The sequence below is a fragment of the Micropterus salmoides genome, unplaced genomic scaffold (assembly GCF_014851395.1).
Source record: "Micropterus salmoides isolate LMB-PRFRI ecotype aquatic unplaced genomic scaffold, ASM1485139v1 Ms_hic_scaffold_19, whole genome shotgun sequence".
NCBI lineage: Eukaryota > Metazoa > Chordata > Actinopteri > Centrarchiformes > Centrarchidae > Micropterus > Micropterus salmoides.
Genome location: NW_024041039.1, coordinates 29635317 through 29661188, shown reverse-complemented (window position 1 = coordinate 29661188; position 25872 = coordinate 29635317). Strand labels below are relative to the sequence as shown.

The window sequence follows — 25872 nt, the reverse complement described above, 5'->3', positions numbered from 1 at the left end:
CGGGAGGGGGCACAGTGTCTCTTCAAATCAGCATGACTACTGGTTGATTTATCCTCAAACTTTTCTCTCTCCCCCTTCCATCTCTTCATCCCTCCGCCACCAACGCCCGGTGACGGCTCTCCTTCCTCTCTTCTCTCTCCTATTTCCAAAGCTTAACTTCATTGTCTCAAGCCCCACTCCGCTTTCATCTTAAGACAAAGATTTATGTAAATCTTTGGGCCGGGCGTTAATGCGGAGCGCCGTGTGAGAAATAGCATCCCTAAATCGTGGCATTGTTGTTGAAAATGACAAGGCAGGCCCGTTAATCCTACAATGCGATCATCCAAATGTGTCATAATGCCGTGTGTAGGCAGGCGAATCTGAATATCAAAAAGACGCCACGCACCTCTTATACGGCGCCTTCAGTACTTCCACCACTAACGCACTACTTCCTTCTATCTCCTCCTATTTCTCTTTCTCTCTGTCTCCTTTTAAAGAACTCACCCTGCTTGTCACTTTGCTCACATTAAAAAAGGGAATAAGATGCCAGAATCTCAAGTTTGTTGCAGAGCAGAAATCACTGTCGCATTTAGCTTTCTCTTTATTGTTTTGCTTGTTTTCTCCCACATATGAAAGCTTTGATTCATTCAGATAATAACAAACTACATCTGTGTAATTGTCTAAATGGCTGCGATTGTGAAATAAATCGATGGCTTCTGCTTTGTCGCCGAGATGTTTTTATTTGAGGAACGGCAATACGAGGCTTTGTGGGGGGAACAATGTGCAGATCCAAAGGGAAACAAAGGGTTGAGTCAAGTCACTACATGTATGGAGCATTTAGCTAACAATCATCTACCTTGTATTCCTTTATTTAGGATCTGAAGAGGAGGCAGTGTCAGTTCTTCCTCTTGTTTGTGTGCAGCGCTGCACTCGGGGATCAAATTGAGCCCAGTAAAAGTCTGATGAGGATTCATTTGCTGGGGGAAATTGACAAGTGAGGCAGAGACCGAGGAGCGTGATAGCTGCGTTTTTGGAAAGAGCCATGAAACAGGCATGCCAATCAATTGGACAGGGACGAGGCTGGTGAATGATAATGTTAATAATTACCAGCCACGTCGAGGGACTCCTCCCGGATTGGCCGTGAAACCTCTGCCATAATTAAATGCCCAGCCCTTCTGTCCCTCCCCTCCTAGCTTTACCTCCTGACATTGTGACACCTCCTCATCTGACCCCTTCTCTCTTTCTCCTCCAAACCCCCTCCGCCTCCCTCCTTCATTCCTCTGCCATGCAGTCGGGGAGGAGCCCCGCAGGGGGATTTTGTCAGTGAGAATAGCTGCGTTGATCTTGAAGGCTTAAGACCCTACTGTACCTGTCAACAGTGTGGCTTTGGCGCTGACGACCAGCGGCTTAAGTCATTTGAAGTTGCTTCTTTTTTTAATGAGGAGGGGAGGAGGCGCAGCGAGCGCTGACAGCCAGTCAGGGTCTTGAAATAATTCCATACCTCTGAATAACCAGAGGTGTCTGTCTGACTTAATCCAACCCACACGCGCGCACACACACACACCACACGTTTAAGGTAGTGGAAAGAAACCCAGGTTGCAGGGCTAATAATGAGGAAGCGGTGGCAGGGAGGAGGACACTGTCGTCCTTGTCACGATGCAGTCTGCAGTTCTGCTGCAGCAGTGTGGAGTGACTCTAGGAATCAAATGAACAAAGACGCATCCTTAATTAAAATTAAATGATTGCAACTCTGTCATCACAAAGGGTGATCTTTTATGATAACATAATACTGAGCATTAGTGCGATCCAAAGGAAATGAACTGGGGCTGCACCCAACCAATACTTTTGTCATTAATTAATTTGCTGATTATTATCTTGATTAATCGTTCAGTCTAAAAAATTTTAGAAAATAGTAAAGAAATGTCCATCTCAGCGTCCAAGGTGACATCTTCTAATGTCCTGTTTTGTCCGACCAACAGCCCAAAAACCCAAAGAGATGTATTATTATGGAAGACTAAGAAAACCAGCAAACACTGGAACCAAATCTGAAGCTGTTCGCAGGGAATTTTTGGGAAAAATAAATGACTTCATCAATACATTATCAAAATAGTGTTTGTCAATTGACTAATATTAACATCTCTGCTTTATTATGTATTTCAAACCTCTGAGATTTGTTTTGGGGTGTTGTTTTACCCTCCATACACATCTGTACATGATTCATCATTTTAGCTATTTTAAATCTCTTTAAAATCTATCTCTTATTTTTTTTGCAGCGAGCCTTCACTCCTTGCTTTCTCTCTTATTGGGTCTCATTACTTTGCTCTCACTTTCTTTCTCTTGGCTGGGATAATCCCCCCTGTAGGGGACTTCAAAGTGCAGGCCGGCCGGGGAAAAGCCTTAATTACCCATTTGCCTTGAAACTCGAGCCAAATCACAACTCGCCCCGGTCCGTCCTACTCCGCACTCCTGCCTCCCTCGGACTAATTGTGGGTCTGGATTTCTTTTTTTCCCCCTCCTCCACTGTGGAAATGGAAAGATGAAATTAAATCAAAATGAGAGAGAAAAATGTGAGATGTTGAAGCAGGTGATGAGAGAGGTAGTGACCTCATTTTAGCCGTTTTGCCTCAGTGTGTCTTAGAAGAAGACAGTGAAATTCAATGATGCGAAGAATCATTATCTAAGAGACTGAGCTGCCTTCAGTGTTGATTTTTGTATTTTCACTGTAAATGCTGTGAGTCAAAGTCATAGAACCGCAGAGCTTGTGAGATAATTTGATATCTTCTTGTCTGTGTTGTCTTGCTTTTACATTACATTTACTCATTTAGCTGACGCTTTTATGCAAAGCGACTTACAATTGCTGTATATGTCGGAGGTCGCAAGCCTCCGGAGCAACTATAGGGGTCTAAGTGAGTATAGGGGAAAGTGTCTTGCTCAGTGGTGGATGTGTCACAGTGGGGAATTGAACCCGGATCTCTCACATCAAAGGCATGTGCCACTGCCCCATCACCACCCCTTTTAATTGAAAAGTCATACGATGGCTGAATATGGCAAAATAATCGTGATAACTATGTAGTTATTACTAGTTACCGATTCATTGTTGTCATTGAAAAATATTAATCCCCTCTGATTGAGGGAGAGATTCAACATTTTACACTGGTCAAGATAAACTGGAAGATAACACGACTGTCAGTGAGGTTTCAGATTTAATTATAGAGGCTCAAATGGAATTAAAATATACTGATAGTGATACAAATATGTAAACAAAAGTATCTTGTTAAAGAGGCTAACAGTAAGTTGTGATGTGTTGAAGAACACTTTGCCTGGTTTAAACAAGTCAAAAGCATCTGGCAAATGAGCTGGAGTGTAAGGGTTTCCTTATGAGACTTATAGAGGAATTCAGTCACTTTTTGTGTTTTTTTTTCTCAGTGATGGCTAAAAATTATTATTAATTGTTATTAACAGGATAATGGTAACTTGTGATGTGTTGAGTTATTCAGTGGACTCTTTTGCTGTGGACTTCAGTGTTTATTTCATATGTGCTTTCCATGTGCTGCTACTGCACCATCATTTTGTCACAAAAAAAAAAAAACTAGACAGCAGGAGTCTGAATGCCATGTTTACTGTAACCAGCCAATGGCGCCCACTGGCCACATCTCAGTGACATCACAGAGAACACAAGCCACAGCCTAGATGATTCAGGCCATATATGTAAATATAATGACATAACAAACAGCATCACATCCCTACTCCAAAAAAAGCCCCGCTCCCAGCGCCAGCCCCGGCCCCTACCCTCTGCATTACATTATGACATATAAAATATGACATTATCTCCATGTCATCCCAAAGCTGATTTTGATTTTGATTTTGATTTTTGAATACAAACTGCTGTCAATATGGAAGATAGAATTTATTACTTTTGAGTGGAAGAACCTGTTAGGACAGCCAATGAAAATAGAAAAGTATCAGGAAGTGGCTGACCATAAATAAATAAAAGTCTGTTGTCATACGAAAATGATGAAATGCAACTTCAGACGTTCAGAGAGGTGCAGCTGATGGGAAACTTTCATGGTTTAATCTAAGCACCAACCATTTGCTGTAGGTTTTAAAAAGCATTGATGGAATGCCATTTAGAGTACTGCTGGGTAAAAGTCAGGTTGTTTTCTTCTTCCTCATCTCAGCACTTCTTTGATTGGTTTTGATATGGTTGTGGGTTGTGTGTTCAGTGTCAGCAGCAGTAAGTGTGTGTGTAGTCAATATGTAGCCAATGTCTGCAGGACTCCGAAACCCTTAGCAGAATTTAAGATAGGATAAGATAATATCTTTATGGTTTATGTTGATCAGTGTGTTTCCGGGGTCTCTATCTGTCAGACCAGCTCAAAGAACAAAATGAGACAAACAAGCAGAGGATGTAGAATTGTAACAGCTTGTATTTGTGCTCTGTTCTCATGCCGAGAAATATCAACGGGGGAGGCATGTGCCTGAAAACTGACATGGAGGTCACAAAGGTCAAACAAAATAACCCCCCAACCCCACCCCCAGACACAGGAAGTCACTGCCAGTGCCAGTTAGAAATCACAGACAAATAAAAGGAAAAAACAAAGTCAAAGAAAATGAAAACAGCGTAGTCATAGAAAACTATGTACAACCAATAGAGCGATAAACAAAGCATCGACTTGTGTTTTTGTCACTAAAAGGCCGTCATACAACCTTTTGATCACCTTCTGTACAGCATGGTTCATTACAACAGTACAAATTCATCAGGTTAGTTATCCTGCCTCATGAGAGGAAAAATAGATTGTGGCAGCCTGTGAGTTGTGTCTTGTCATTGGATATGAAGTCACCCTCCCCCTGCACCCGATGTAAGAGCAAGACGTCCCGAGGTACTCAGAGTACCCTATTCACAAAAGGATGCACATAGCCTACAAGTTAAAAAAGACAAGCTCCTTAGGAAAGACAGCAAGTGCCTACACATGTATTTCACACCATCCATGAAGAATAATCCATTCCAGAAGAAGAAAAATAGATACAAGTCAGGATTCTCAGTGTGTTTTTCCTGAAAAGCAGTACCAATGTTCCGTCATTTCTAAGGGAGAAAACCTCCATCTGCTAATGGAGCACCCATTCACCTACCCCCACCCCAGCAGCCACCCCACCACCAAATCCAAGTTTGTTACAGCTCAGTCATTTTTTAATTTGTTTATTTTTTATTTCATTACACCCAAGGCAGAATAAAAGTTACTAAAACTTAAGACTTTTACAGTTACAGTGACAAAAACAGTTTAAGAGACCCACAATTTAAATTGGACTGCAAAATAAAAAATAAAAAACAACCTTTTTTCTATTTTTGTAAAATGCCCAGGCATTCTCCAATATTACAAATACTGGTATACTTTTACAGTAAACAAGAAAAATGTAATATATTCATATGTATTTATATATATTAAAACCCCGTCACCAAAAATAAGAAAAAAGAAAAAGAAAAGAAACAATATACACATCGCCACTACGGCATTCAGAGAAACTTTAGAAGCAAACCTGGAAAAGAAAATACTTGTTTAAAACACACATACACACAAATTATTATTATTTTACCCTTGTACTTGTTTCAATACTGTAAACTTGTTTTAAGACAGAGTGCACTAAATTCTTTTTTTAGTTTCTGCATTTCCTGATTTTTGTCGAGTCTCTTCCTTGACTTTTTGTGTGGCTTTTGTCCACTCCTGGAATTTTCTGTTGAGGGACAGACTCTTGTCCTTATGGGTGAGGAATTTGATATATATCTATATATATGTTCGTGCCTTTATATGTACATATGCATACATATATACACACACAGACACACTGATATTGTGCTGGGTACTCCTAAACCTAAACTCAGCATTGGTTCATTTGTATTAATTTAAATTATTCTGTTGAAATGTCAAATTACACGTTCATTTTAACACAATTTTACTTATTTTTTTCTTGTTCAATTCGATGCTTCATAAAAAGTGTTGCATTTTTCTGAGACAATAAACAGGAAGATCATTATTCAAGGCACACTCATGTCAAATTGTATGGCAGTACAAAAACTGTCCCAAATAAATTATATGTTTGTTTTTTTTGTTTTTTTTTATTTTATAGTGCCAGCATTGTGAAAGTCTCGCTTAACAAGCCTGGGCACTTCAGCGTCAGGAGATCCCAAGCTCTAGACCCTTCAGTACTTTTTCTGTCCAGCTCTATGTGTGTATTTAAAAATAACAAAGTGCTACAATGAAGGTGGATGAGGACTAACAAAAGCTGGGGTTATGATATTTAAAAAAACAAAGGGGCATGGAGCAAACTGATGCTGCTTCTCTTACTATTAGTCTGACTATTTCAACACACACTCATATATTTTTCCTCTCCTACAAAAAACACACAGTGAAACTTGATTCCTATTCCTGGAAAGGTGCCTTCATTGATCAGATTATACAATTATAGAATCACTCTAACAATACAAGCCAAAATTCACTATACATTTTGTAAGATAATTTAGCACAAAAAAATGCATAGGGATGTTGGTTTTTATAAATTTCGACAATAAGATCAGAGAATTTAATTTTTCTGAAGAAATCTAGTTAAAGTAGTGGCATCTGCCATGTATGCACATACATGTAACCCGCTCTAAACTAATTAATTGGAAGCAGTGACAGATGTAAATGTGAATAATCACTTTGAAATAAGGATAACGTTTTGACATTAGCCTGGTAGAGGGGCAGTGAGTGGACACAAGTGTCCCTAAGTATTTCAACATAGGAATGAATGGGTAAATAAAGAAAAGTAGTATAGCTCACCCTGAGATGTCCCTGTGCTCACTCTCTTGTCTTCGTTCTTCTGTGTATCTCTATGCATACTCATCTTGCATGGCTTCATGCTCACTTTACTGCTAATAAATAATATAGCCTAGATCATATGGTGTCATGCAAAATATAATACGTGGATGCACTAACGTAGGAAAGATGGTAGTAAGTGATGCTGGGGGTGGGGTGGGGGGGCAGAAGGAATGAGGGGTGGTTGTCATAGCGTTGTCAGGGCTTGGTACTATGTACCGGTCAGCAGCTGCCTTATCTAGAATCTGTTTCTTCTGGCTGGTAAAGATGTTCTCAGGAGGAGACAGGGTTTATGAACCTTGGGATCCTCTTTGATTTTAGATTTACTGTCAAATATGACACTCAGTGCTACATATCCAATTATATTGACATGTTTTAGAGTCCGTTCATGCTACAATGCCAAAGGATTGTTGTCCGCGTATCGTCATCACACAAAATAGACTAATTCTAGCATTCTCAGTTAACGCCACTTTCAAATAGAAGATTTAGCTTCTCTTCAAGAAATCACACTTTTAGCTTAATATACAATTTCCTATAAGCAGCGGCCAAAAAAGATTACTTAAAATGGACATTTGCCTTCTAAAAAACTCTCAGGATATCATGTGGGTTTTTAAAGAACAGAGTAACGCAAAATCAAAACAAAACAAGTTTTCTTTTAAATGCCTAAATAAAAATGTACCTGCACATGCCAAAATACAAAATCCAATAAATACAGAAATTATTGCACAGTTAAAGGCTCCACATATGTTATAACTGAACTGACTGATTGTTTAAAAAGGAACCCCAAATGAGGCAGTTTAGACAGCTTCAATTGGTGGTAAGATCTCTGTTTTCACCTTTTTTCTCAGTTTGGCAGTTTCTTACAAACATAAAATTAACCAAAAATTAAAATTTCAGAAAAAGAGTATCCAGCTACCCCCTTTTGTTTATTTTTTAAGTCAAAGTGTGGCAAAGAGTATGGAAACAGAGAACCTGGTTTAGGTTCTCTCTGCTTGTTCAATTTTGACCTCATTGGTCATCAAATGTTCTCCATGCCACTTTTTCATATGTTTCTCCAGAGTGCTGTACACGCTGAAGGGCATTTGGCAAATGTCACAGCGGTAGACCTCCTTACCCAGCTGGCCATGTGTCTTCATGTGGCGTGTGAGCTTGGAGCTCTGGGCGCAGGCATAGTTGCACAGCTCACACTTGTAGGGCCTCTCCCCAGTGTGACTGCGCCGGTGCACCGTCAGGTTGCTACAGTTTTTAAACACCTTGCCGCAGAATTCACAGGTGTCGCACCTCCTGCTGTCCTTGGAGCTGGGTCGGCCTGGACCTGGGCCTCCACCCAGATGAGGTGTGCTGCCTCCACTAGCGGTGCCACTGCGGCCTGACAGGCCGCCATCCAGCAGGTCACCCGGAGGCGTTGAGAACCGCAGGCTGCCATTCTCAGACGAGTGCTCAGAAGAGGTGGCGAAGGGCGATTGTCTGGAGTCAGTGAAGCCTAGGAAAGGGTCTTTGATGAAGTGGCGTGAGGCAGCATAGCCCACCAACCACTGGGAGTAGACATTCTCAGAAGGGATGTGGGGTGCTGGGGGAATGTCCAAGTCCTTCTCAATCTTGATCCTCTTATTTGATGAGTTGGACAGGGTGGGGCTGGTGATGGGGGTGGGTTTACGGGGAAACAGGCCTGAGAAAGAGTCACCGGAGCCACAATTCCGGCCATTAATGGTTGTTCTCTCTTCCTGCTGGTGGTGGTCCATCTCCCCAGCCACTGAGTCCTCATCCCCAGTGTCCCGCTGGCCATCCGAGCACCTCTTGGAGAAGGGCATCCTTTTACGATTGTCAACTATCAAATTATTGTACTGCTGTATAGAGTTGAGCCCCCCACCTTCTACCATCTTCTCAAGGGCGAATGATGACTTCTCCTCTGAAGGAGGTTTAGAGCCATTCTCCCTGTTCCGGTAGAACTCAGACTCCATGCTGAAATTGGATTCTGGTCGACTCTCATTCTCAAGTTCTTCTTCTTCCTCCTCCTCTTCTTCCTCCTCATTGCCTTCCCCTTGGAAGTCGCCATCACGATTCTTCATGCCCTCACCTGTCACATCACTAGTGCCAGGCTCTGGGGAGCTAGTGGTGGACAGTCCATCATCTGAGCGCCCCGTCAGGGATCCAGCCTTGTGCATGTGGGTCTTCATGTGGCGCTTCAGCTTGCTCGCCTGAGAGCAGGCGTGGTCACACAGCTGGCACTTGTATGGTTTTTCTCCAGTATGGCTGCGCCGATGCACTACCAAGTTGCTCTGGAACTTGAAGGTCTTACCGCAGAACTCACAGGACTTGATCTTGTTCTGTGTCTGGGGAGGGGTGGTACTGTTTGGGGGCATCGGCGGTAAAGGTGGGGTGCTCAGAAAGGGTGATTTTGGCCCAGGCTGGAAGGGGTTTGGGTTTAGTAGTCGGTGCATAGGGTTGGCCCTGCTGGGTGACAATGGTGGGGTGGTGCTGTTGGTATTCCCTGCCAACTCACGTAACCGCCGGGAAAAGTCCATGGACTGGGACTCCATGGCCATGGGCGTTAGCCGCATCACCCTCTCAAAGGCACTGGGGTGCTGGGAGATGAGGCCCATTTCCTCTGCGCTAAGGCGTTCCAGACGATGGGGGTCCAGGTGGTGCCGGGGAGGTGGACTGATGAATGGAGGTGTGTTGGGGAGGCGGTTCTCCCCAAAACCCGGGGGAGGCTCCCGGAGCAGGGGGCCCGTCATCCTCAGGAGGTGGAAGGGGTTGTTGTCCCCGAGAAAGTTGGTGAGGGGGGACTGGGGGATGGAGTCGTTGCCCATGGGTGGAGGCATAGTGAGGCGTGGGGTGAGGGCTGTGCTGGATGGATTGGACTCCAGGTATATGCGAATGCCATGGGTGTTCTGGACATGCTGCAGCAGGAACCAGGCGCTGGGGAAGGGCTGCTTACATGTGGTACATATGTAGCTGGAAGGCTCATCCCTGCCACCTGCAACACAGAGAAAAAAATACATTCAATATTTCAGCTGAGAACCAACTCATTTATACTACATTCCTTTTTAAGACCTTATTAGGTCGAAGTAAAATTTACTTCATCAATGATTAAAATTGTCGGAAACAATTTTTTTTTGGCAGACATTGAGATGTGATAAGTGTGTATGCTTTATATCCTGCCTAATATTCCCACTAGCTGGAAAGACCTTGGCTCATCATGTTGTCACATAAATGCTACATACTTATCTCTTTTGACAAGTGCATTTTCACAGTCACACTGGACTGGTCCACACTGGATGCATGTTTTAATAGGTGCTCAATCTCTCACTTGGTACAGAGGGAAGCTTCCAATACAAAGTGGTGAATTATTACAGCATGTGACTGGGCGTCTGCATCTGGGTTTACGTGTACATTAAGCATGATAGTAGAAACAGAGAGACTCTGTTGTTCACAGAGTTAGAGATGCCAAACTCATATTGGTAAAGATGGGAGATGTACAAGGAAGACAAATCACACGCCAGCATATAAAGGTCTCAGCTCTTCTGGGGAGTCATTTTTTTTCTTTAAATCAGGCAGGAGGAGACAAATTAATGTTGATTGCATATATGATTTTTATGAAGTTAATAGAAATCAAAAAAGAAATATATCTGTGTTATGGCCTAGTCTGACTAAACATGTCACAGACTTCAATACTTCATAATGTTGGTTAGAAAACAGAATAATCCCTTTTTTATATAATACACATGCACATATACACTGATTCCCGCAATTCTAAGGGGACTTTTTAGCACAGTCAAACCAGATCCACGACTAAAGGACACTAAACAGGCTGAGGGGCACTCCTCCGGGGATTACACACAGACACCCCTGCACCCACACACGCAGATAATAGTAATTGTGCTCTTGTTCTCGCTCTTGTATTTATTAAATGAAAGCTGGCTGTCTTGACCTAGTACACTACTTTCAGATGCTAGTGGAAACACATGCTGCTGTAATTGTTTCACCTATGTGTGTGTGTGTGTGTGTGTGTGTGTGTGTGGTTGTGTGTCCTGACTGTTTATGGCAAATACACACACACACATATATATATATAAATCTAGACATGTATGCTATATACTAATATCGTTTTAATTGTTGTATTTATAGATTTTGTGAATGCACTACTATAGGGAGAAAATTGTATTTAATTTCTTTGTCTTAAGTTTTTTTAGTTCATGCACACATCTAAGTATTCATTTTTCTTAAAATAAATGTCTATGTAGCAATGCAAATCCTAAAAAAATACAATGAATGCATTCATGATGCACCCCCCCCCCCCCCCCCCCAAATCAATAAATTGTATATTTATTAAGGATATATGTAGAATATTTAAATCCCATGAATTTTGCCACACCCTTCAATGATGTTTGTTACAAAATAATTCTGTTAAAATGCATGTTAAAAGCCCAATGATTTACCTGTGACAAATACAACAACGATCGGTGATATTGCACGTATTTTTTTAAATCTGCAGAAAAAATGTATTAACAATTTTTCATTTTTAATTAAATAATTATTTAATTTCTCACTATCTGACATGAAACTTAAACACATAACCTCTTCTCATGGAAACGCCTCTCTCCTTCTCTAGCTTGCTCATGCGAGTGTGTGTGAGTGTGTGTGTGTGTGTGTGTGTGTGTGTGTGTGTGTGTGTGTTAAGGAGGACAGGCGAGAGGCGGAACAGCTGTTAACCTCCACAGTCCTGTAAAGCCTTTTGACTTAATTATAGTGGACAGCACATTCACACACACACACACACACAAACACACACTCACACACATACACATACAATGAAACAGCTCCCCATGCCTCAGCTTTTGTGTCCACCGTTCTCTCTCTAAGCTCTCACACACACAAACTGTTTTACTGCTGTATCTTAAGACCCTGAGCACTCCAAACACTCCTCTCTCTCCCGTTGATCCGTGAGTAAAAACTGGAGAGAGAAAGAGAGACAGACACACAGACAGACAGAGAGAGAAAGAGCAGATCCTCCCTCTATCTTCTGTCTTTCAGCCTAACTTCTTGACTGCCGACAGAAGTCGTGGTTGGGGGGGGGGGTGGCCGATGCTCATTTCTGCCCAACCATTAAGAGCAGAGGGGGGTGTGTGGTGTGTGTGAATGTGAAAGGAAGAGTGAGCTACTGTGTGTTTCTGCACTGAAACGCCATTTCTCTTCGGCCGCAGTGGAAGGAGTGGGTCGTGGTTTTTGTTTGGTGTGTGTGTGTGTGTGTGTGTGTGTGTGTGTGTGTGTGCGTGCGCCCTCCCAGGGGAAGGGAGTCCAACGCAGATGGCAAATAAAGTATGCAGCCCGAGGCGAGAGCACATTATGCTAATTCTAATGTCAGCTGTACTTTAATATACGACTCTATTTAATCACCCCATTATTTCCTATTTCCATATGAAAAACCAGAGAGAGAGAGGGAGCTGCTCATCACTTGATTTGGTAGAATGCGGAGACCCATGTTTTATGGAGTGTGTGTGTGTGTGTGAGTGTGTGTGGACTGAATGAGAAGACACACTCCCTCCTTGGCATCTGCATAGATACTTTCTTCCTTTCTTCCCTCTCTCCCTGTGTTTCTTAGTTACACGCACACACAGACACACACACACACAGTTTGAATTGGGAATTTACTGTATGTTTATTTACAGTAACTGCTAGCAGTGCGTGTGTGGGAGTGTGAGAGGGGGGAAGGGGCTCTCAACAAATCTGTAAAGGTTATATCACTTCACTTTCTGTTTCTGACATCCAGCTTTCTCTCTGTAGAAATATTAATTCTCTCCCTTACGCCGGGGTCACACAGGAGGCACAACGCCACAAACAGCCGCCATAGGTCAATTCTTGCATGAGCCGTAGCCTGGCTGTTCACAATAGAAGCACCGGTCAAGAGGCGATTATGCTCCTCTGTTATATGCAGAATAAGTACGTCATCTAAAAAACACAACAACAAGCAGCAGTTATACTGTTTCTAATAATTATAGTGGATGGGCAGATTTTGATCAGTGGGGAGAGGGAAAGAGAAATCAAAAGGATTGGCAAGCATGGGATGCAAAATGTATCATTTATCAGTATCAGATAATTTCTTTCATATATATCATTTATATTGTTTATTGTAGATTATCAGTATATTAATCAGACATGAACTGGCCGCACACTGTCCAAATAGCCCAACTGGTTTAAATGGGAAGCAGGTAGCCGGCGTGTTCCTGGCATTACAGATATACTATAGTTTTAATGAGTGTAATCAAATGACTACATAGAATTTAGTACTTCCATGTAAAATGTCCTTTGCTTACTGTATATTGCATTAGGTTCCTTTATTTACCATGTTGTCACTGGCTTTATGTTAGCTGCCTTACCAAAGCATAGGTCCATCTGTAAAATTAATGCTACCATGCTAACTAGCAAACATTTCGACCTGCTAGCGGGAAAAGTTTTTTGTGTCCTGTTCATGAGATCTTCTCTGAATTGTCAAAATCCCCTCTTCATGCAACGCGCTCAGTCAAATGCAACATGCATGAGACTAATTCATGTTTACCAAATTGATTACATTTAGCATTGTATTCTGTCTTCCATGGCACTGTGTAGACCGTTTTCACAGCAGACATTTTGACTTTTCATAGACGATAAAGCACTAATGATATCTGTGGGTTTTTTTGAAATGCCCCGGTACACCTTGCCAGTATGGTGTTACATTTAAGGTGCTGCTAACTCCTAAGCTCTACTGAGAATGCGAGTGGATGATTTGGATATGAAGCAGAAAGGATACACAAGCAAAAAAGAAACGTTGCGTCATATTTCAGGCTTTATGGACAAATAGGAAGACAGCACACAAAGAAGAACAGGAAGGAAGCAATGCTAATGCAACACACATCTGCCAGTTAGCTAGCACAGCTAAACATTACAGTTTTGAAAAGCTTCCACTGCTTAAATATTTCAAAACATTTTTGGCATAATGTAGACTATAGAGCTGACGTGAAATAGGTTGTAACTTCTGCCAAAAGTGTGAAAATAAACCTGTAAGTTTTTACTCTAAGGGTATTGAGATAAAATTAGCTACAATGTTGCTACAATCTTTAGTCAGATACATTGGTTTATATTCTTCTGTATCATATAGACTTAAAACATTGTTGATACAGTTTTTGTTAAAACACAGACCAACTAGTGTGTTTTCTGTGCTAGAGCTAATTTTATTTATTTATTTTTATTTATTCAAAAGGGACAGTGCATATTAATGGACATCTAAGCTTTTCAGCAATGTAAATATCCCAGAATTAGGCCAAAGGCTATTTTACATCTGTAGTCCCCCGTCAGGTCATCACAGTACAATGTGCTCACACACATCACAGCTAAACATTGAAATTAGATACGATACAACACAATTTAAGAGATGCCACAATTTTCAACAACATATTATAAAAGACACCACAGTTAGCAGACAGGGATTATGTAATTTAAGGTGCTGTTTATGCAGTAAAGTGCCATTCTATGAAATTATGTTCAATTTAAAATTGTTTGCTATTTATTGCTATCTGGTGCTGACATGGGAATCTAATATTCAGTCCAGAGTTTAGCCTGTGGCCTCAATGATTAGTGGAAACAAAGCACATTTGTGAGCAGCTGTGAGCATTATTTTGATATGGTAATGGAATTGAATATGCCTCTACTCATTAATATATTTTTAATTTATTACCATGTGTTAAGTTTTTAAATTTCAGCACTATAACACAATATAGTAGGCTAACTTTTTCCTAGCATCTTATTTTAATGGAAATACTACAAATATCAGAACGTTCATTTTTACAGTTTTACAATTTATATAAATCACACAAATCCATTGTAGAACTGCACAATTTGAGATGACACACAGAACCGTGCTCACAAGGTTTGGATTTTCATCCAAGCAACAAAATCATCAGGAAAAGAACAAAAATAGACAAAATAAAGTGGCTTAAGATCATTATTCTACATATAGTTCTCTCTCTGTCTCTGGTGCTTAAAAAGCCTTTCTCTCTCTATCAGTTGAAGTGCAGTCTGGCCCCATGCCTGTGTTTTGTTTGGCTCGGGTTCACACACACACACACACACACACACACACACACACACACACTTAAACACTCTGGCAGCACAACCTGTTTGGTCAAGTCTGAGAGAAGATGAAAATGTGTACTGTCGTGTATAAGAAAAGTTGTATTCTTTTTTCCACATTTCTTAAGAAGGGCTGATCCATTTATTAACACACACATTCAGAAATTGTGTCATAACTAAACAGAAAATGTGATAATGTGTGTGTAACTGTAACTGTATGACTGATTTGTGTGTGTGAGGGGGGGGCTTCATGCAGACATTCATCTCTGGATGTTTTCTATTGAGACACGTTATAGTGTGTGTGTATCCTCCGGGAACTGCCATATGGGGGAGAAACTATATGCAGTGACGAATACACTGGCTTCCAACCCTCTATCCATCTCTCCATCCTTCAGTAGCACTTGCTTCCAGGTATTCTGTCCTGTGCATTCCTCCTTCCTGGTTCGGTTTCACACAGTATAAAACTCTCATTACTGACTGATTCCAGTTTTCACTATGATTCAATTTGCCATAATTACTGTGGCTGTGGCTAATAAAAAAGGGAAGAGAGGGAACGGCTAGAAATCGGTGCGAAGGTCAACTGGCAGTTAGCGGCGTTCATTTTCATCTCAGTGTATTCATCTGGGGCGGCTAATGGCCCAATTTTCTCCCCCTCGCTCCTCAATAAATATTGCTGGAATTACAGGTTAAATAGCTAAATTAAATCACAGCTATTACAGATGAGGGAGGGAGGAAGAGAGAGACAGAGAGAGGAGGAGAGGGGGAGTCAAATCTGTACAATTACGGAGGAAGCCCAGAACGACGCAGAGTGTGCGATTAATGTAGCGAGTGTCGGAAGAGCACTGTCAGATTATTACATAATTTTTCTCTGTGGCCGGCGGGGAGAAGACAAACACTGAGAGAGTGGACTGTGACGAGCCAGAGCAGGGTTAAACATCTTTAACTCCACTTACATGGATGCTTTTACATTCAATTTACAAATCCACTCTTCTTTATGTTTTGGATCTTCTTAAACTCTGCTCTTCCTGTTTGAATTCACTTTTTTTAATCATACAGACAAACTTTAATGTGAACGTCATGGAAGATGATTACACTGATGTGTAATTGAGTAAAACTCAAAACCTACGAATACATTCAAGTGACTTTTTTCACTTCACGTTAAAGCACAGTGAGAAACTTGGACCTAACTTCAAGGGTTGAGATACCTTCTTGTCCGTATATCTATGAGATAATAAACTTAACTCAAGGTTCATTTACAGAGCCAATTCAGGCCAGGTAGTGTTCTACCTAAGAAAAAAGAGAAAGGATATGGGGCTAAACAGGAGGCTAAACTCTTCATTCATAAAACTTTTCAAAAACTATTCAGTTAATTACAACTGGCTCGAAATCTTCAATTTAGACAACAGAAAGGTGTACAACAACAATATAAAAACACAAGATGATATCACCATGATTTAATTTTGCTGAAAGCCAATAAATGATAAGTGAATTATGACCCTGCATATGGTGCACAAACACCCTTGACAACAAAACACTAGGGTGAAAGTTAAGCAACTATTAAAAGCTCCTCCACTCAACAAATATCCTGGCTGCTTTTCTGTTTCTCTTTTCTGAGCATCTCTATGTAAGTGTAGGATTTCATTAGCCTCGCTGTCACGTACAGTCACTGTTAACACACAAGCTTTAGCCTCATATAGAAATGATTACAAACCACTCAGTAAAGTGGAAACCAGGCCCGGGTTGGACCCCCCAAGGTGTTGCAAGATAGAGTTGAAGTAAGAAGAAAGGAAAGAAGAGTAAAAATATATATTTCTGAATGACAAAATTACATTCTTCTTTAGCTAACTTTTCTCAAATCCTTGCTTTTTTGTGTAAAATACAAGAGTTTAACCTCCTCGGGACATACAGAGAGGTGTCCAGGTTCCCAGTTTGACTGGTAACCTTGAGACTATAAAGTTATTTTCCCCAGTAAGCATTTCATTTCCTCCTTCTGGTTAGTGTAGTACTGTACTCTCCTCCTCCTGTGTCCCTCCACCTTGATCTCTCAATCAAGAGGGCTTAAGAACACCGTGCTGTACAGTAGCCCCCGCTCCCTCGGTCCAATCAAAAGTGGATTAGGTCTGGTTTGCATACAGGAAGTGCAGCAGAGGAGCGGGTCTTGATGTAAGGGGGCCAATGTCAGAGCTGAGGCATTTACATACAGAACAAAGCTGACATGAGCCAAGGGTACAGTGGCTGTGTGTGTGTTCCCCTCTTGGCCTTTCGTCGTGCTTGTAAAAAGTTTCCTGACAATTTTTTTTTTTTTTTTTTTTTTGCATTATTAAGACAGCAGCATCATTAACATGTGTATGATCTCCCCCTCCACCCCCTCCAAGATACACACACATACACACATGCACCCAGGCACGATTCCTCACCTTGCATGGCTAATGCGTTGTTTATCACTATCACATAGCGCGGCAACAATTACATGCAAATCAGATGTGTGTGTGCCTGTGTGTGTTTCCATCTCTGCAGACACAGACACACATTCCCTGTGTCTACACTGTACATATATCCTTGCTGTAGTAGGAACTAGAGCCGTGTTTTTCTTTCTTGCTTGTGGAGAGTTTCGAAGTGTTCATTGGGTGCGTGTGTCTCCTCCTAATGAGATCATTTCAAAAAGCAGAGCTCATTTGGCGCCGACTTCCCAGTATTCTTTAAGTAGTCTGTTAGTTTTGAATGAAGTGGTTTGAGAGCAGGGTTTTAACGTCATCCAACAGACTTTTTAAATTGGCTTTAATAGCTTGCGACTAAAATCACTACAGGACCACACAGCGGCAGCTTTAATTAAATCGCCCTAACTGTACGGAAATGAAATCTCGCACTTTTCCTCTGACAGCAGAGTCAGGATAGGCTTTATCTGCTGCGTCTGTGATTCACTACAGCTACTTCACAGCTCCCGAAGCTCCGGTCGGCCAGACTAAAACCTCCTTCTGGGGAAACTGAGTCATCTCTGAGCTCAGCTCGCCGCAGATGCTGTTGGACAAAGACAAGAGGCAAACCCCAAACTCTTGCTGCTATACAGGCTGTTGCTGTCAGTCTACATGCCATGAGCCGGGTTCCCATCCAAGGTTAGGGTTTTTTGTGTATGTGTGAGTTATGTTGTCGAAAGTGAAAATCTGAATGGAAAATTCAATATTTGGTTTTGAAAATCTTTTAAAAATTTAAAGCAGGGATTGTTTTGTGGAAAATACACAATCTGAGAAAAGGAAAAGTGGCATGTGGTCTTTACACCACTGAACTGAAAAGTACAAGTCTCCCTCATATTCACACTAATTGTGAATTGCCAAAGTGAACCCAAAACTTCATTGTTCTTAAGGTAAGAGCATTTACATTTTTCATTTGTAAAAGTATAAATTACAAAACTTTCAGTTTAACATAACTTGTGACATAATCATGTCAAAAAAAAAAGACCAAATGTCAGTATTTAAGCTCATTCAAGCTCGACGGGGGAGGCTAGTCGAGTTGCCTCAGCTGATCCAAACATTAGCTGTAACAACAGCAGGATGAAAAGGGTCAAACAGTGTAGACATTAGACGGAAGAGATTAAAGCTCAGAGGGAAAAAATTTAACGAAAAATTGCACCGGCCTACACAAGCTAATATAAAGATAAATAGTAGTGACTGTCGTATCCGATAAACTGCGGGAGTGGTTGCTTGCAGCACCTGAGCCATCTTTCAGTCATCATCTTTCCAACTCTGGAACAGGACGATAACATGCTCATTCTTAATCTCACCTAGACCTTGTTGCCTCTGTTGGTTTTCCAACCAGAAAATGAGTCGTCAATGAGCCAGACCTACTCAATCCACTAAAAGGAATGTGAGCGTCAGTTCACAGGTCTGCAGCAAGGCCAGAAATATCTGTCCATAGGTACAATCCCTGCTCGTCCCTGCAGGACGACTCTGAGACATTTTTTTTCCCAGAATTCCTTTCGGTGCAGCTGAAGCGGACACCAGCTAAACTCCCATTTTCATTTTAGCAGCCCCACAAAAGTTTTCGTGAAACTGACTTGACAGTTGTGTGGAAACAAAGTGAGTGTTGGTATCCTGCAGAGCCGGTTGATCTCAACAGGACTAACCCAGATAAAAAAAAGTTAACAGCTAGCATCTAAAGAATCAACATGAGCTGCATTTATTTTTATTTTCCCTCTCTCTGTAACTCTCTGTCCTTTACTCTTTCTCTTTCAGAGTCTACGCAACCTTCTTTCATCCCAGCATGAACTGAACTTTAGCATTACCCCATCTTCTCTGCATGTTATCCAGCCAACAAAGGATTATCATTGTGCAAGGTGTGTGTGTGTGTGTGTGTGTGGTAGTGTGTGTGTGTACATACAAGCCCTGACAGCCATGGCAAGACAAGGAGGGGAGGGAGGTAGGAAGGGAGGGGGCTTTGGCATTCTTGTGTTGTGAATTTTAAAGGAAAGCTTAGCTGATCATAGCCAAATTAGAATGAATTTAGCTCATTAGGGGACTGGAGGAGCAGCAGGAAGAGGAGGAGGAGGGGGAAGAGGAAGAGAGGAACTCCGTCTCTCACACGACATGACAAGAAACAAGTAGTCCTTAATGCTGTAGTCGAAAGTAGGAGTTGAGATGCAATCCAAAACAAACTGCAGCAGTAAGTGTGTGTGTGTGTGTGTGTGTGTGTGTGTGTGTGTGTGTGCCCTGTTAACAAATTAGAGGGATTACCAGAAGAGAGTGCCAGAGCACACCAGCTAATCCCATACACTGGCCCGCACCACTGCACCTGGGGAGTGTGTGTGTATACATCCATGCGAATGTGTGTCTTTGTGTGTGTGAGAGGGGTGTGGTAGCAGGAAGGGGCTCTGTAGGGGTAACGTCCTCCCCCATACACACCCTCTGGTGCCTGTGGTCCCCCTAATCCTGGATATACACAAAGACACACACCATGCAGGATGCACAGGACATGTCACTCTTACTGTGCGTGTGGATGATGAGGCAGTGAAGCTCAGGTGTAGGGGGCTTTAATTGTGGCTTCAGGGGTCTCTTGCAAAATAAGGAAACATTTAACTGTATTACACTCTAGCTATTCAGCGAGTGCTTATAAGGTGTAATCAAATCAAGTATGCAAAGGAGTTGTGCAACTCTGTTTATTCCAGCCTGTCATCGCCTGAAAGCGGTCTGCTTATTACAACTCATATTTACGTTTGTTGTTAGGCCGTGACCTCTAATGGCAGAAGAAGTCGGGTGACGTAGTATAAAGAGCACCAAAGTCCATGTAAGAAGGGTGGTGGGGTGGATGTATGAGTCAAGTAAACTCAGGAGATCAAGGCCGAGTCCCGTGTGAAAGAAAGTCAAAGCTGACGTATTACAAGTTAAAAAATATGCCGTTTTGGGACACTTGACAATCAGCCCAACCACATCACACACTTGCAATCTGATGCCAGAGTTCAGTGCCAATGCAGGAAGTGGTGTCTTATTTAGTGGATGGAGGTTGGAGAGTCAACGTACAGTGTATACAAAGAATGTATGCAGCTCCTTGAACTGTGTTGTCGATGAACTATGCACAGGTCCCTGTCTATCCATGGCTAGTTTGATGAACATGAATATACTTCTTTGTATTTCAAAAAAAGGGCAAAGGAAAAAACAGGGAATGAAGTGTATTAGTATATTCTTACAAAAGTATATTGCATTATTTAATGCATATAACCCCAACCCTAATGCTAGCAGTGTCATATGTAATTGTCTAATAAATGTAATAGTGGGAAGTCACATGATTTATTTAAAGAAACCACAACTTATCACAGATTCTGACCATTTCATAGATACAGCATAGCATATAGAAGAAGACCTGTGCAACCTGATCGTGATTTATTTCAATGGCAGAATGTATAAGATAAGATCACTCCCTTATTGGGTGTGTTAAGGCAAATCGTCAGTGTTCAGTATCTTGCAAGGACGGCTCCTCTGTGGAGCCTCCAAGTGTTTTTGTCTTCTGAGGTTTAGTCATTGACATCTTGTCAGGTGAAGAGTTGGCTTGGTCTCAGGAGCCACAATAGAGAAATTCTGCCATGAGCCTGATTTGACCGGGACGGCGCTCCAACACATTTTTGGATCCTCCTCTCTCTCTGTCTCTCTCTTTCTCTCTGTCCCTGTCACCTGTCCCATCCAAATCCTTTCCCTCCTTCCCTCCCCTTATATAAACCTCGTCCAAAATGCACATTGCCAAGTGGGAGTCTCCTGGAACACACACACACACACATGCCAGAGCCCCATCCCAGACTATGATGTAGCAGTGCCCCTCCTGTCTGAATAAGACATATTACAGCGCTGGCTGACACTGGTGTCAAGAAGAAAAGATGTCTCTCTTTCTCTTTCTCTCTCTGCTGCTCCTGCACCTCTCTCTCTCACTCCACCGGTGAACCAGGCGGAGTTGAGTGTAATCCCAGATTTATGAATTCCACATTATGCCCTCTGATCAGCTTCACCTTTTCAACTTTCCGAGCAAAGCGGAGATCTTTACTTGTAAATGTAACCTTTAGCAGCTATTTAAATATCTCCCTCCTTACAACACGACTGGATAAAAGGAGACATATTTGAGTTGACTAACTTCACCTGTGAAGACAGAAGTAGAAAGAAACGGCTGGCTGAGGTGGAAAAAGAGATGAAGCAGGGAAGGGAGAGGGGCTGAAAATGAAGGAGTGTAGCCTGTGGTCTGAGTGTTATGGTCAGACTCCACTTGTTTATAGAGAAATGGCAGCGAGAAGCAGGAGCGGGGAGGCAGCGGGGGGTGGGGGGGGGGGGGGCAGGTCGAGGACGAGAGCAGATCCAGACCAGATGGAGGTTAGAGGAGGGCGTGGATGAAGGGGTGGAGGGAGGGATGAGGGGACAGGTCTCTTGCTGGAGGCCCTTATAAGGCCTGGATGACTGCAGAGCTCTGGAAAGGCAGCAGAGCCACTGCAGAGATATATACCTGCAGGCAGAGACACAGTGCAGGGGCAGCCCACCTAAAGTCAGTTCAACCAGCACCTTATTTACATCGTATAATTAAAGTAATTCTTGAGATCAGGAAAGTCAGTCGCATATCTACAACAAAGTCTGGTGTTGCAAGAAACACAAATAGTAAGATGATCAGACAGGTTGTAAACGATATCCAGGTCATCTTAACCAAAGTGCACCCAAAATCTCACTCTCTCTGTACAGGAAAGCTGTGTGATTTGGTTGTTATTACCAATAGGGATAATGACCCAAACTACAAAAAATTAAACCCAAGTTGGATTAAACGGGAATTATTTTTTGTGGCCATAACTATGATTTTAAAAATACTCAACCCTAATGAAATTACTGAGCAGTCACCAAAAGAAGTCTTCACATGTTTATTCAGATATAAATTTTGTTTATGTCATTACCTTGCATGATGGTTTTACATGTGCTGTCTGACAGAGAAATTCCTTCACTTGAGAAAACAATCTCACCACATTTAGTAGCTTTTGATTTGCCCAGCAATTTTTCCCAAGCACAAGTTTGCCTACTCACATTTAAAGATAGTTATTATTATTATTTTTATTTTTTCTGAAAGAAAAAAAAACCCTTGCAGTGTTCAAACCCAGAAAAAAACAGTGAGGAGACTGTCTTAGTGATCAGTACCATATCACTGATCGACATCCTTCCTTTCTCCTACCTTCCTTTATATGTGTCATGTGAACATTCCAACAGAATGACCCGTTTCAGTCTGCCTTTTGAGTCCATGCAGGAGTAGGGTTGTTGTCTGTTTTCCACCACCTATCCTGAGTAAGATTAAACAGGCATTTTCCCACCTACAACTTTATATCGTCAGTCAGTCAGACAGACAGACAGACAGCTCGAACACTTTTCTACCCAGCTGTCTGCAAATCGGCCTTGTAGAGAAGCAAACATGAGTGAGAGTTAACAGCTGCATGTTCCATCAACACTGGCTGACAGCTAAAGTACAGTAGCATGTTGGCTATAGTGTTCTTCTACCTCACTGACTTAACTGACCTACAGCCAAACCACATCCATATTTTTCAGGTTTCTAACTTTGCAGTCTATTGTGATACATTTGTATTCGTTTGTGTCCAGTTTATTCTCCTTTTGCTCCCGTTCAGTCTCAGTCATGATATTTTATTTGTAGAGGAGAGCAGAGGAGAAAGGAAAGGAAAGAAGCTCCTTGGTACTCCTGCTGTCTCCACACTAACTGGAAGCAGGCCTGCTTCCATAACCACTCCAATCTGTTTTCATTTGCTGAGCCTCATACCATCACACACACACACACACACACACACACACACACACACACACACACACAGTCTGAAGTATAGTCTCGCAAGGCTGCCACATCTCTTAAAGGAGAAATGCACTGGTTTTATTTCTATTCCAAACAACAGCTCCATTGTCACACAGTCAGTAAACAAGTAATACATACTGTACATTAAGTCAGTAAAACATCTTCTATATCACACATATCAAAATCTAAGGAAGGCTACAGAAACAGTTTACAGGTAAGGCGTGCCCACTGTAACACACGCCACATCCTGCAACAGTAACTCACGGCAACATGCAGCCACATCCTGCGACTCGCTGGAACATGTTGCAACATGATGCGAGATGGGCCAAATCTGCAGCACATGCAAGTCCGAGCATGCTGCATGCTTCGTGTAACACACAGCAACACCCCACACCATGCTGTGCCACACTAGCATTCTAGTTTTCTCTGCAAGTCTGAACAATAAGGCAGCATAATGAGCAAAAACGTGAAGGCTCCAAAAGAAGTGAAGAGTAAAGAAAAGTTGGACAATGAGGATCTAGAAAAACTGGATGAACCTCTTTGTCATGTGAGAACACAACTCTCTGAGAGGCCTGGGAGGAGAGAGCGCGGCACAGCCTCCTAGTCATAGCTCAGCGGTCATGCAGCAGCCAAAGACAACAACGACGTGAACAGAAAGTGGGGTAAGACATGATGATGAGTGAGAGTGGGAAAGAATGCTTTTAACTCATCTCTTAGACCTAAGTTCAAAACAGAGTGTTTTGGCTCCAAAAGAAAGCCTGACTGGTCTGTGGGTTCACCTCTCACAGCCCTTTTTCACTGCAAGAACTTTTTTTAGGAACTCAGGAACTTTGCCTGTATTTCAACCCAAGAAACCTAGACCCAGTTTTGGTTCGTGAGCCCTAGTTTCTGCCCAAGAATGCTATATGAAAGCACCCGCACGTTGGAGCTCATCCTATCAGCTAGGGCTACCGACAGGGGTCCCTGGGGACCCCACGAATAAACAACCATTGTAGCAAAATGTTAATTTATTTCTTCAGTAATCAGTTGTGCAATTAAAGTCATCTGACAAAAAACTGATTATTATTATTTCAGGAACGTCACAGTTAATTTGCATATTGTGTAAAATGAAAACATGCTTTTCATGTACAAAGCTTTTTCAATACAAATTGCAGTTTTCATCCCAAGTACAGTATACATTAGTACTTAAACATTTATTTTTCCATCTTTTGATTCTGGTATAATTTATTTTCTATAGAGAGTACTTCTCTACAGTATTCATCTCAGTTTTCTGGTATCCATCATCTATTCTAGCCATGTAGTGAATGTTGCTGAGTGATCAGCTACAGTACCACTGGTATTCTGCTATCATTCAGCCTGCAGGCAGGCGTGGCACGTGTGGATATTAAGAGTAGGGATGACAACTCTCATGGTTACTGATGTGTGAACAACAGGCGTTCCTTCCTGAATAGTCTAAAAATGAGTAAGATAAAAAGAAACAAAAATTTCACCAAGCCTTATTTGCTAATTGATTTGATGAGGCTATGTAGGCCACCAAAGCAGGAAAAATAAACCGAAATGACTCAGCACATCATCACTGCTATGGAAACAGGCATCTTTCCTTTCCAGCATCTCCGGTGCCTTTCCACGCATACCATTAATCCAAACTGAAACACACCTGCTGCTGTGAGAGAGGCGACGCTATTTAAAGAAACACACAAGAAACGACCCCGCAGTTCTGTTGTCATCTCATCGTGTACCAAAGTTACGTCTTAATGAAGTCGCTTTAAATTCATCCATCCATCCTATTTGCCTAAAATCTCTGGTTCCTCCGGAATACAAACACAATGTAGTGAAGGAATTTTGGTTTAGTTCCTAGCTATTTGTTAGAGATGTATTTGAGGTGTTTGCATGTGTGTGACAGATAGAGAGGGAATGACAATCATAGCAGCGTTTTAAACCCCTTACAGTAGGGAAGGTGGTCTAAATGTGCTTGCTAGATCCACCTCTCTCTTACTTTCTGTCTCTTTACAGACCTTAAACGTAACACACACACACACACACACACACACACACACACACACACAGTAGTGTGCCTAGTGCCAGTGTTGGTCAGAGCTGAATTCCCAGCTCACTCCACTGCTCATTAGACTCAAGTACTGACCATTTAGGTCAAGGTGTCCACCGCTGGGTCTGCTCTACTCGTCAGAGAGTTTGTGTGTGTGTGTGTGTGTGTGAGTGTGAGTGCTTGCGTGTCTAGCTGTTGTAGTCAAGCTCACATCAAGCTACTCTGGATGCACTGATCTGATTTCCCTTCCTAGCGAGACTCCTCACCGCAGCCAGGCAGATGGCGATGCTGTGCTGGCAGCCATGACGGGAGGCCCGCCAAGGGCCAAGGCTTGCTGGCGGCCGGTCACACTTTATCCACTGACCAATCACAGCTGGGCAGAGGAATAAAACGTTTCAGATCCCGCGGCTGTTATGAATGCCTGCATGGGTGGTTGTACAGTACTTCAGTGTACCTAAGCATCTTGATGACATAATAATGTGCTGTGGGGCAGGGGGAGAAAAGACAATGGAGAAACCCTCTGGTGATTAAGCAGCCTTAGACATGGAGAGAGAAAACACTGCGCCCGCCAACCTGCAATTT

At 42.1% G+C, this 25872-nt stretch overlaps 1 protein-coding gene across 3 annotated transcripts in view; it reads right to left on the bottom strand.

Annotated features, from left to right (window-relative positions):
- Positions 1-4388: 4388 nt before the first annotated feature.
- Positions 4389-25872, bottom strand: part of bcl11ba (BAF chromatin remodeling complex subunit BCL11B a) — a 46876-nt gene continuing 25392 nt past the window's right edge. For all 3 annotated transcript variants that reach the window (XM_038729440.1, XM_038729441.1, XM_038729442.1), the window contains exon 3: positions 4389-9810. In XM_038729440.1, coding sequence (XP_038585368.1) covers positions 7808-9810 — 2003 coding nt within the window. In that variant the 3' untranslated portion in view covers positions 4389-7807. The remainder of the gene's footprint in view (positions 9811-25872) is intronic.